At 35.2% G+C, this 12,594-nt stretch overlaps 2 protein-coding genes across 3 annotated transcripts in view; both read left to right on the top strand.

Moving 5' to 3' along the window:
- Positions 1-672: 672 nt before the first annotated feature.
- LOC132182289 (large ribosomal subunit protein uL2x) overlaps positions 673-12,594 on the top strand; it is a 66,048-nt gene continuing 54,126 nt past the window's right edge. Inside the window, exons 1-2 of one of the 2 annotated variants that reach the window (XM_059595488.2) lie at positions 684-1,199; positions 3,918-4,426. In XM_059595488.2, the coding sequence (XP_059451471.1) occupies positions 760-1,199; positions 3,918-4,263 (786 nt within the window). In that variant the 5' untranslated portion in view covers positions 684-759 and the 3' untranslated portion in view covers positions 4,264-4,426. Of the gene's footprint in view, positions 1,200-3,917; positions 4,427-12,594 lie in introns of those variants that run through there. The other variant, XM_088516647.1, reaches the window with a different exon arrangement.
- On the top strand, positions 8,751-11,363 carry LOC132181663 (tricyclene synthase TPS4, chloroplastic-like). The gene is made up of 7 exons (XM_059594903.2): positions 8,751-8,981; positions 9,202-9,472; positions 9,579-9,951; positions 10,079-10,297; positions 10,481-10,619; positions 10,707-10,955; positions 11,064-11,363. Exons 1-7 carry the CDS (start codon positions 8,751-8,753, stop codon positions 11,361-11,363), a joined length of 1,782 nt encoding a protein of 593 aa, XP_059450886.2.

Raw genomic sequence — 12,594 nt, 5'->3', positions numbered from 1 at the left:
CTGCTGAGAATGCTCTAAATACTGTAAATGTGACATGTAAATTATAAAAATGATGCCCAATGCATTATTAAATTATACAAAATTGATTTTTTCTCCTTTCTCTTTCACATATCTCAACAATTTTCTCTCATCTCTCATTGGTTGTAATGATAAAAAGAAATAATATTTAATTCATATAGGAAAAAAATAAGAGAATTTATTGTGAATTATTTTTTTATAGGGAATCAAAAAGTAATTTTATTCCCTAAATTGAGAGAAAATGGTTGGGAGGGAGAGAGAATTGTTTCCCAATGCCCTATCTACAGTGTTTCCTAATGCATTGGGAAACATCAATGCCCTATCTACAGTGTTTCCCAATGCATTGGGAAACGCTGTAGATAGAATTGAGATTTTCAGCTGCCATGACCCAGCCAAGCGTTAGACATCTGACCATTTTTTTTTTTTAATTTGTTTTTTAAATTGAAAAAAAAGATATTAAAGAAAAGTTTAAATTTGAGGTATTAACACTAAATTTGAAGTATTAGCACTAAATTTAGGATGATAAAATTCATTTTAAGTGATACCATCTCTAAAAGGTTAATCTCCCACCCCAAAGTTTTAATTTTAAATCCAAAAATAAATTTTGAGGCATTAACCCACTAGCCCAAAAACCCTAATAATGTTATGGTATAAAACCCCCACACACTCATATCTCCCACCTCTCTCTCATTTGCCCTACTACGACCGCGCCTCACCCACACAAACCCTAAGAAACCCAAAATGGGTCGCGTAATCCGAGCACAGCGTAAGGGTGCCGGGTCCGTCTTCCGGTCCCACACCCACCACCGCAAGGGTCCGGCCCAGTTCCGATCCCTCGACTACGGCGAGCGCAATGGCTACCTCCGCGGCGTGGTCACCGAGATCATCCACGATCCGGGTCGGGGCGCCCCGCTGGCCCGGGTCCAGTTCCGCCATCCCTTCCGGTACAAGCTCCAGAAGGAGCTCTTCGTGGCCGCCGAGGGCATGTACACCGGCCAGTTCGTGTACTGCGGAAAGAAGGCCAACCTCATGGTCGGCAACGTGCTGCCCCTCGGGGCCATCCCAGAAGGTGCGGTGGTGTGCAACGTCGAGCACCATGTGGGCGACCGTGGGGTCTTGGCTAGGGCCTCTGGGGACTATGCCATTGTGATTAGTCACAATCCTGATAATGGAACTTCCAGGTATATGCGATTTTCTTTCTCTTTTTGAATGTGATTTTGGGTTTTTGTTGTTTTGGTTTGATTGATTGGTTCGAATCTGGTGATTTGCTGTGGGGAATGTTGACTCTCAATGTTATTTGGATTTGTGATTGTTTCTTGTTAGTGGGTTGATGGTTGGGAGTAATCATAATTGAAGAACTGAGAATGTCACTTTTAAATTAGAGTCGAAGATTGTGAATTTTAATGACTCAGATTCCAAGGTGAATCAAAAGTTGAAAAATCATGCAAGTGTTGGGAAATTATTTGGATGGTGCAAACATTCTTGTTGAAACAAAATAATAGGGAAAACTTCACAAATGACCCTTGACTACCACACTATCTGAAAAGACTCCCAAATTTCAAAACGTTTCAATTTCACCTCATGAACTTTTAATTTTATGCAATCTATCCCGTCACTTTATGGACTTTAAAAGTGATGAAATGACCTTTATACCCCTAAATTTAATTAAATTCCAATTGAAAAAAGAAAAGAAAATTGAAGCGTAATTTGGTCTTTTTAATAGTTTATGTTAGGGTTTAACTTCAATTTTTAACGAAGGGGTCAATATCATCAAATTGAAAGTTAAGTGGTAAAATTGAGAGTTTTTGAAATTTAGGGGTCTTCTCAAAACGTGGGTAATTCACTTTTCCGAAGTAAAGTTCAATTTTTGATGAAGGGGTCAATTGCAACAAATTGAAAGTTAAGTGGTGAAATTGAGAGTTTTTGAAATTTGGGGGTCTTCTCAAAATGTGGGTAATTCACGGGTCTTAAGTAAAGTTATCCCTAATATTTATCTGAAAATTAACAATAACATAAGTAAAATACAAGAGATAAAATTAGAATATGGAAATGTTTCACAATGTTATAGAATCATGTAAGAATGTTGTTCGTAAGGGTTGATTCATGCTTTCCGAGTATTTAACTCGGTGCGATCGGATCTCTTGATGCGTAATCTCCAATGATTAGATTGTGGTATCTACCTTCGTTATCGACTTACTTCCAAGAAAGAAGGCTAATAAAACAATTCCTTTTCTTGTGAGATAATTTCAGAATTTCTTTGAGCAATAGAAGGAAGAAGAAGAGTGTAGAAAGATATATATTCTCTAGTGCTCTTTTGTGGAATTTATAGAAGAGAAAGTTAGCTTACAAAATAAACTAACAACCAACGGTTGCAAAAAGGTCCAACCATCAATGGCTATAACATTTGGGAGTGTAAAAAGCTAGTTTTGAAATGGTCCAAAACTTTTAGTGTCCAATGGCTAGTGCCAACTAATCAAGGTTATTTATTTCCTATAGAAATAGTTATTCAGAATCTTGGAACTAGATCCTAGACAAATAAATAGGTTGCATAAAATAAAGGACAAATAAGAGTGTTTGGAACACACTCCAACGGTAAGTGGAAGTTGGTGGGTCCAAAGTTTGATAAGGCAATACTTGAATTTTTGTTTGTAAGTTAGCTATGTAGCTGGTAAGCTTTCATATGAACTTGTGAATGATTTGCCGTTCTAAGGGCAGATTTTGCTGTATTTAGGTATGGAACTAGGAATTCTTATTAATGGAGGCCAAAGCATGAATGAAAAATATATTAAGATAGGGGGCCAAAGCATGGATGAAAAATATATTAAGATTGAAGATTAAACTAATATAAAAAAAAAAGACAAAATAATTGTTATTTTTAATATATTTCATTTTTTTTTTTAATTCAATTACCTATTAAAATGGAATTTGATGTTCTTTTAGATCCCAAAAATCATTTATGATTGAATATGTACTAAATTTTCTAACAATTTTTCTTGCGATGTACAATCTCAAAGAATCAATCAAAAACTTATCTTTACCTTTGTTGCAAAGCCTAGTTTTGACAATATTTGTGGTTGAAAATGCTTGGTCTATAGTTGTGATAGAGACAGAAATAGCAAGTACAAGTACAACAAGTCAATAAATAAGTTGGTAGGCAGTTGCTCTTCTGGTGTTTACTAACTATTGGCACAATTCAGAAATATTTGACAATTCTTAGAATTGAGCTACATTATGCTTATAATGCTGATGTTTTATTTTCAATTGTTCTTTTTCATGATTGGTAAAGTCTTAGAAATAGAACTGTTTACCAACTGACAGATATTATCAATTCTGGTGTAAATTTAGACCAAATTCATATGGAACCATTCTTTTCTAGGCCATATACCACGTTTGTTTGTGTACTTAATATTTTAGACCCCTTTTTAAGGGGCCTGGGGCCAAACTAAAATTTTTTGGCCCAAAGATGTATACTGAAACATATTTATATAAAACCATACAAAACCCGGGGGCAGGCCATGGCCCATGACAGTCCCTCCTAAGTCCATCTCTGGCTGTATTCCATTCATCCTATAGTTGATGCTGGAGAAAAAAGTTGACATTCTTTATTTGGAGTTGGCTAGCTAGGATTGTATTTGAGAATGCATCAGGAACTCCAGTTAGAGTTGGGAACATGTATACTCTGTTCTTATAAGCAATTAGTTGTTATTGACATTCAATGCGTTTGGTTTGCATCACAGATATCTCACAATCTGTTTTAAGCCTTATTACTCTATTGTTGGATAATTTGGCATGCCAACTAAGATGGGGATTTGTTGGTGTTGATTATTGAGACACCTTGCTACTATTTCTTTTTGATGGTCATTAATCTTTTGTTTTTTTTTTTTGGGATATTTCTCTAGAATCAAGCTTCCTTCTGGTGCCAAAAAGATTGTTCCAAGTAATTGCCGAGCTATGGTTGGTCAGGTTGCTGGTGGAGGAAGGACCGAGAAGCCCATGTTGAAGGCAGGAAATGCCTATCACAAATTCAGGGTGAAGAGGAACTGCTGGCCCAAGGTTCGTGGTGTTGCCATGAATCCTGTGGAGCATCCTCATGGTGGTGGTAACCATCAACATATTGGGCATGCAAGTACCGTTCGCCGAGATGCTCCTCCTGGACAGAAGGTTGGTCTTATTGCAGCAAGAAGGACTGGTCGGCTCCGTGGACAAGCTGCTGCCACAGCTTCCAAAGCTGACAAGAGTGCTTAGAGTGTCACTTTTCAAAACATTTAGAACATCTTATGTTAGAGATGGTTACTTTGAAGTTTATGTTTCCCGCTTTGAGAGTTACATTTTATGTTGTTGGAATATTAGGTCCATCATTTTTGATGAAGGGTTTATTTCAAATTGATTGCTTTTGTTAGTTTGTGAAGTTTGATGGGTGTTTTTATGGAGAAGATCACACTACATGTCTGTAAGTTTGGTTGTGTGGTTCACATTCTAGTGGGCTTGTCAATGCGTATGTCGATATCCGGGATAATACAGGTTGAGTGATTCAGATTCTTATGGGTTTTGGTCCATAATTTTGACAATGGGATGATTTCTGTATGGGTGTAGCCAAAACTAGTGCCATTGGTTGGGATTTGGATCCTCTGCAGTTCACGGCTAAAATTAAATTAAGAGCATGTAAGGTGGAAAAAAGGGTCATGTTGTTAACGGCATCTCAAAGGAAATAAACGTTAAACGTCAAAAGGTAGCGTCTCTCATCCAAACCCAAACTGTTCCGTTGCCACGCCTGTAAGACCTCCTCAGCTTTCTCGCCGCCACAGGATGTCACTAATCCCAAACTGTTCTATCGCCACGCCTGCAAGACCTCCTCAGCTTTCTCGCCGCCGCAAGATGTTACTAATCCTGCTTGTACCACCAAAAGGGGAATCAACCCTCAAATTTTGTCTAAACTAGTAAATTTCTTTAAATTGTTTGATCTTGATTTCTATTGTAAAAACGGGGTGGTTGATGTTGGGAAAGAAACACATGGTGCAATTTTGATATTTTTCCTTCAAAATATTGGCAAGAATCTATTTTATGATTAAAACTTTGTTTTGTTGTATTTGACGGTATGTTATTTAAAATTTTTAAATAAGGTGCTAACATATTGACTATGTGATTACATATACACTATTAAACCTCTAAAATTTTATCTTATTTATGACGTGGTTCGTCTTGATCCTATCCTGGACTTAAATGAACTAACACATAATTGCTTTATGAAGGAGTTTAAAGTAAAGACTAAAGAGAGAAGTGTATGTACATAAAAATTCAATAAAGCCATTCAAATTTAGGATTAAATACCTTTTTGTTTAGAGAAGTGCTAGACTGCTAAAGAGTAGGAGCCAGAATTATTTTCAAACTGACAATTTTAAATACCCCAAACCGGCTGTTTATAATTTTTTTTTTTTTTTTTAATTTTAAAATTCTTGTCATATTATTTTGAAAAGAATTCTGGCTTCTATTCTTTAGCTCTCCAGCACTTCTCTTTTGTTTAATGTGGTTCAATAACAATACCTCATTCTAATTTTGTTCCATAAATTGATGAAAATTCACATTAATACTTTTCAAAAACAGACATATGTCTCTATTCCTCATTAAAAATTAAAACCATAGTTAGAAAACTCGAGAAAATTGAAGAAGGACCACAGCATTTTGTTTACTTCATATAGCTTACCTACAAAATTAAATAGAAAAGCATGGCATAAAACTATAAAAGGTTGTTGGGTGGGGCCCGTGGGGCCATGAGGTTGTTGGGTGGGGCCAAATCATGGAAAGCAGACACAACCTACCTTCCCACACACTGTACGAGAATGGGTTAGCTCCAAAACCCTGACCTCACCAACCCCAGAGTCCAAAGCAGCCAAAAAAGGCCCAGACTTTCTGTTCATTTTCTTTGCTTTTTATATTGGGTTTCGACGCTTTTTTTTCTCTTATAGTTGTTCCTTGCTCTCTAAGCTCTCTCCGTCGTGTCAATGGAGGCGAAGCTGTTAGGAACTGCCGCACCTGCCCTTACAGTTCATTAAATTGGTTTGGAAGAAATTTTTTTTAACATATTCTAATAAGTGACAACAAAATTCTGATCCAAACCAGTATGAAGGAAATATCTTCTAACCTATTTAAAATAGTGTTTATAAACATTTAAAAGACACATTAAATTTAGTCTATGTTAGTAAACTGCTATTAATGATGTTAATAATTTAATATGCATTTTAAATGTTTATAGATACTATTTTAAATGAGTTTGAGGATATTTTTTTTAGACGGGTTTGGAGGAGATTTTTGTCCTGTCACTTATTAGAATATGTTAAAAGAAATTTCTTCCAAATCAATTTGAAGAAAATTTGTGTCCTTTTTATAGTAAGATTACAACGGCTTACATAGGACTTGACAAATTTGTTGTTATTTAATGAATTGTGCGCGTAAATGGTCCCAATTAAGACTTAGAGAGATTGTGAATTACCATGTGATTATTTTTACAGTAGGATTATCTATAAACATTTAAAAGACACATTAAATTTAGTCTAAATTAGTAAATTGCTATTAATGACGTTAATAATTTAATATGCATTTTAAATGTTTATAAACACTTAATACTATTTTAAATGGTTTGGATAATATTTCTTTCAGATTGGTTTGGAAGAAATTTATATCCTAAGAATATTAGAGAAAACATGTGAGAGATGACACTTGACATTTATTAAAATAGGTTGAAGGAGATTTCTTTCAAACAATTATGGAGAAAATTTCTGTCCCTGCAAAAATATATTATATAAAATATTAAATATATTAAGAAAAAGAGATTGAGAAGCATTATAACTATTTTGTGACTATACTGAAATCTATATGTATAATACGAAATCCTATAATAGGACAGACCTTGTATGCATTCTCATGTACAAGCCATGCGCCGGGCGGGACTCCTAGCAAAGCAAATTTATTTTGATTTAATAGCATTTTCTAAGACCAAGATTGGGGGATTAGTTTTGGTAACTAAGCTGTAAACCTAAATTTACAAGGCATTATAAGAGTATATTTGACATTGCGATTTTAAAAGTTAAACCGTAATTTTGTTAAACGCTTAACTGCATTTTTAAAATCGCAAACTCAAACAAATCCTATAATTAGTTCATCATGACATGTAATCAAATTGTGTGCAGAGAAGGAGAGATGGAGGACATTATATTATCCTTGTATTATTTTTTCCGGACCGAGCATATCAACATTATGGAACGTTTTCCATATGCTACGGATGGGCAAAAGAGAGACATCATTACACAATATCTTCGGCTGCTATATAATAGCCTCGCAACACTAGACAACATTAATTATTTCTATAGTACGTGCCCCATCAGACTTGAAAAATAATACATGTGCTGGCAATAATGTAAGACCAATAAAATGCGGTTGTGATTTTGTCACATCAGTATATTACTTAAAAGATTAAGATTACAAAGAATAATTTTTTAAAAGAAGGGAAAACTTTACTTACTCATTATGAACTTATGCGCATTTTACAAACACTATCCAATCTTCAAAATCTCTCACTTTAGTGTATCGAACTTTTATTTCATTTCAAATACCCCTTACCATTAGATATTTGAGTCTATATAAAGCTTCTAGCTTACACAAGAATACTCATCCGGTCATCCCATGTGCTGCGATCGATGAATGCCGACAAATAGGTGAACTGTCAACCTACGCCTCCTCCTCCATTGCTTATGATGATCATTGACAAATTGCATGTCAAGTCTACAATATATGTTCAACCAGGAGATGAATCGGACATGAGAATCTTTAAGAGTACCTCCGCCAGGGATTGGGACACGAACTTCTCTTGAGTACATGTCAATAAAATATCTTTGATATCATTGACACGCCTCATGAAGTGAAAATTATTAGACCCAATCTTCACTCTCTTTTCTTTTCCTTATATGCACGTGTTAAAAAAAAAAAAAAAAAAAAACAGGTGTTCTTCCATAAAAGTTAAAGATGAATTGGAGGTTTTCATGGGTATATTCCTGATCGGATGTCCCTAGACACATTGGGACAATTCACATGCTAATTCAACGTCTCTCTAAGCTTGGGACCCATTCACATCCGGAGTGATGCCACATTTTCTTCGTCATCTATATCTTCCTCTACGATTTAAATGACATTAATTTTGTCTACTCCGGACTTAGCTTGTGGCCTTGATCAACTCTGCTTTCAAATCCTTGGCTTTGTGCCGGCCTAGATTGGTTTTGTGCCGGCCTAGATTCAAATCAACTCTGCTTTCAAATCATTGGTTTTATTTTTAGATTGAAAAAGAATTATATATATATATATATATATATATATATATATATATATATATATATATATATCTGTGTGAGAGAGAGAGAGAGAAAATTATTTTGTATTTGATTTGTTTATAAATATTTTTTTTGAACAAAAAAAAAGTCTGTACGTTATCTATATGCATGCGTTTCACGTTTTGATGCAGACGTTACGAACTATATATGTTATCAATAGACCTACATGGCTACGTCTCCTCCTCGACAGCTTGGCTGACAAATTAGAATCTTTGATTTTGTGAACCATAAACCCCACGTGATCCTCGATTGCCAGTGTCCAACAAGTTATTGAACAAGTCCTATATATATATAGAGCTTCAAAGCCTTAATTCCTTCGGAAATCACAATTAAGCAAATTATACCATAAGCGCAATGCCACTAATCCACCTATTCCCCTTATCCCACAATTTCTCCCTGCCTCATAACTTACCTAAATATCCCATGACAACTAGACCTCTTCTTCTCGACCACAAATATGGGCACTACTCGCGATGTTTTGCGAGTATACCAACTTCCCATTTACAAGTTGAACGACAACCCGCCAATTATCAGCCAAGCTTCTGGAGTTACGATTTTGTGCAGGCCTTAAACAACCATTATGCGGTAACCATGCACCATTTCTTTATATATATATATATATATATACACACCAAAGTACTTAATTTATATATTTTCCCTCACTTGATTTCAATTTTTATTAATGTCCAAAAACGTTTGTGTAACTCCTACATAACTCGTGACAAGACAGAAACCATGCACGTTTGACCAATAAGATGAAAAAGAATGATTATTACTAACGTAGGCTCAAATTGTTATCATGCAGGATCAACAGTACAAAGATAGGGCAAAGAAGTTGGAGGAGGATGTGAGGAGTATGATTAATAATGAAAATGCCGACTTGTTGGAAACTCTTGAACTGATTGATGATGTTAAACGATTAGGTTTGGGATACCGATTTGAGAGGGAAATAACAAGAGCCCTTGACAACTATGCATCTTCGAAAGGCTGTAATGATGAAAGAATTGAGAAGAGTCTCCATGCTACTGCTCTAAGCTTTAGGCTCCTCAGACAACAAGGCTATCAGGTCTCTCAAGGTAAAAAAGATTAAGACATCATGATAATTTGCTAAGACTTCTTGATTTCATTTTCCATTTTGATCTCATGATCTTCGATCTTATATCATTTTTGTTTGAAACACAGATGTATTTATCAGTTTCAAGGACGATAGTGGGAATTTCAAGGAATGTCTTACAAAGGATGTCAAAGGAATGTTGAGTCTATATGAAGCCTCTTATCTTGCTTTTGAAGGAGAAAACCTCTTGGACGAAGCCATGGCATTCACAAGAATGCATCTCAAGGAACTCGTAGGAGATGTGAGCAAAAGCATGGCAGAACAAGTTAGTCATGCATTGGAGGTTCCATTGCACCATAGAATGCTAAGGCTAGAAGCACGGTGGTATATTGAGGCATACAATAAGAGGGAAGATGCAAATTCTCTTCTACTTGAACTTGCAAAGTTGGATTTTAACATAGTGCAGTCTGTGTTTCAAGGAGAACTTCAAGATGTGTCAAGGTAAAAAATGTTCAAACTATTTATTCAAATCACTATAAGGTAGGCGTTTGTTAAAAGATGAAAATTGACTTTGCCATGGCTTGAATGCTAAGTGGAAACGTATTTGGTTTCACTTTATGACTTTTAGGTGGTGGAAAGAAATGGGCCTGGCAAACAACCTGAGTTTCACCAGAGATAGACTGATGGAATGCTTCGTTTGGGCTGTTGGAATAGCCTTCGAACCCCAATTAAGTAATCTTCGTAAAGGGTTAACGAAAGTGGCTGCTCTTGTAACCACCATTGATGATGTCTATGATGTTTATGGCACTTTGGATGAACTAGAGCTGTTTACAGATGCTGTAGAAAGGTTAATACCTGATAACGTTTCTCTTCTCATCCTCTTCCCTCCGCCTCCGCCTCCAAACCACCCCCCCCCCTCCCCAAAATAAAGAAGAACAATTTGTAATATCATGGAATTCCCTACTTGCAACTTTTATGTTATGCAACTAATAAGCAAATCATAATTTTAATTTCTTGATTGTGTTTTAAGATGGGATATCAATGCCGTGAAATATCTTCCCCACTATATGAAGTTATGCTTCTTAGCTCTCTACAACACTGTCAATGAGATAGTATATGAAACTCTTAAGGAGAAAGGAGAAAACATCCTTCCATACCTAACAAAAGCGGTATGTGCAACCACTTCTATTGTTTTAAAAGCTTAATTGCATTTTGTTTGAAATTTTAAATCTAATAATCTTCTTCTTTTATTTTAGTGGGCTGATCTGTGCAAAGCATTCCTACAAGAAGCAAAATGGTGTTACAACAAAGATATGCCAACTTTTAAGGACTATCTTGACAATGCTTGGCTATCCGTTTCTGGGGCAGTGTTCCTTGTTCATGCCTATTTTTTTTTGAATCAAAAGTTCACAAAGCAGGCACTTGAGGGCTTAGAAAAATATTTTAACCTTTTGCGTTGGCCATCAATTATTTTTCGACTCTGCAATGATTTGAGTACTTCGGCGGTATTCTTTTTATAGCATCCATTTTGTGGTAAATGATTTTTAAGGTTTAATTCATCATTGGAATCACTACTTCACTCTAACATATTTAGTTGTTTATTTGAAATGCAGGGAGAGTTAGAGAGAGGTGAAATTGCAAATTCAATCAATTGCTACATGTGTGAAACCGGTGTTTATGAGGAAGTTGCTAGCAAACAAATGAGTAACATGATTGAGAGGACTTGGAAAAAGATGAATGAAGAGCGACTAGTTGATTCTCCATTTGGAGAACGTTTAGTGGTAACAGCAATCAACCTTGCTCGGATTGCCCAATGCACATACCAATATGGAGATGGGCACGGAGCACCAGACATTAGAGCAAAAAATCGAGTCATGTCATTGATAATAGAGCCTATTGCACTAGTTGAGTGATAGACTCTTGTTTATCTATTTAGAACATGTATGTGTGGCAAAGATGTGTGCTAAGAATGAAATATTTGGTTCCAAATAAAGTAGAGGTCTTCTAGCTACAAATGTTACACTTTAATGATTGGTGGAGCTTTTGGGCCTCTTTTTTTGCCGTTTTGTTGGAATAATAATAATAATAATAATAATAATAAAAATACAAAAGTGTGGGGTTTACAGTCGGTTTAATTATTAGTTAGTACTAACCATTTTTGAAAATTACCTATAGTACATTTAGAAATATAGATTCAAAGTGTTGTTAGCGGTGCTATAATTTTATTATAATTTTTCTAAATTGATGTAATAGTCACGTAATACTTATTGTGTTGGTCATTAATTATTAATGTGACAGTGACCATATTATTCACCACTACAATAAAGATGTAGTTTGCAGCGTTTCAAAAACACCATGAATTTGGGAAAAAAAAACGCCATTAATTTTTTTTTTTTTTTGGCGTTTCTTTTTCTCGACGTCATTTTTTTGGGACCCTTAAGTTTTTTTTTTTTTGTCGAGAATAAAAAATTCATAATGTAAAAAAGATTGTCAGGAAATTCTATAAATTTCTCGTCGTTTAGGGTTTATTTAATTTCCTAAACCAGAGTGTGCTATATGAAACATTACAACAAAGAAAAAAAAATCAAAACACAATCTTTAAAAAAATAATAATAATACACAAGCATATATGATTATTCCGTATTAACTATATATATATATATATAACAAACAATGTTGCATGTGAAGCACTGATATATTAGTACGATTTATATATACTCTATAAACTAAAGGATTTGACATGGTTAGGTACTAATAAGGCCTTTAAAAGGATTAAAGATAAAGTATGGAACTATTTGCACAACTAGAAGGTCAGGTTCCTCTCGGAAGCAGGGATATAAGTTTTACTGAAAGCCGTATGTGGTTCAAGCAATCCCCACCTATAGTATAAGTGTCTTTCAACTTTAATCCACTCCATGTAAGTAAATTAATGGGATGATGCAGAAGTTTTAGTGAAAGCATAAAGAGAACAATTCTAAGATTCATTGGATGAGCGGAAAACGAATGGGTTTTTCTAAAGCTCAAGGTGAAATGAGATTCAGAGATTCGGCGATTTTCAATAAAGCTCTATTGGCCAATGTTGGCGGCTTTTGCAGAATCGATCCCAACTCCTTCGCAGCAAGTAATCATCAAGTCAAAATGTTA

The sequence above is a fragment of the Corylus avellana genome, chromosome 5 (genome assembly GCF_965113065.1).
Source record: "Corylus avellana chromosome 5, dhCorAvel1.hap1.2, whole genome shotgun sequence".
NCBI classification, from domain to species: domain Eukaryota; kingdom Viridiplantae; phylum Streptophyta; class Magnoliopsida; order Fagales; family Betulaceae; genus Corylus; species Corylus avellana.
This window is presented reverse-complemented; position numbering and strand designations above follow the sequence as displayed.

Coding starts and splice junctions, on each gene's coding strand:
- LOC132181663 (XM_059594903.2), top strand. CDS start 8,751: ATGCCACTAATCCACCTATTCCCCTTATCCCACAATTTCTCCCTGCCT. Junction 10,620..10,706: donor TTCCATACCTAACAAAAGCG/GTATGTGCAACC, acceptor CTTTTATTTTAG/TGGGCTGATCTGTGCAAAGC. Junction 10,956..11,063: donor ATGATTTGAGTACTTCGGCG/GTATTCTTTTTA, acceptor TTTGAAATGCAG/GGAGAGTTAGAGAGAGGTGA.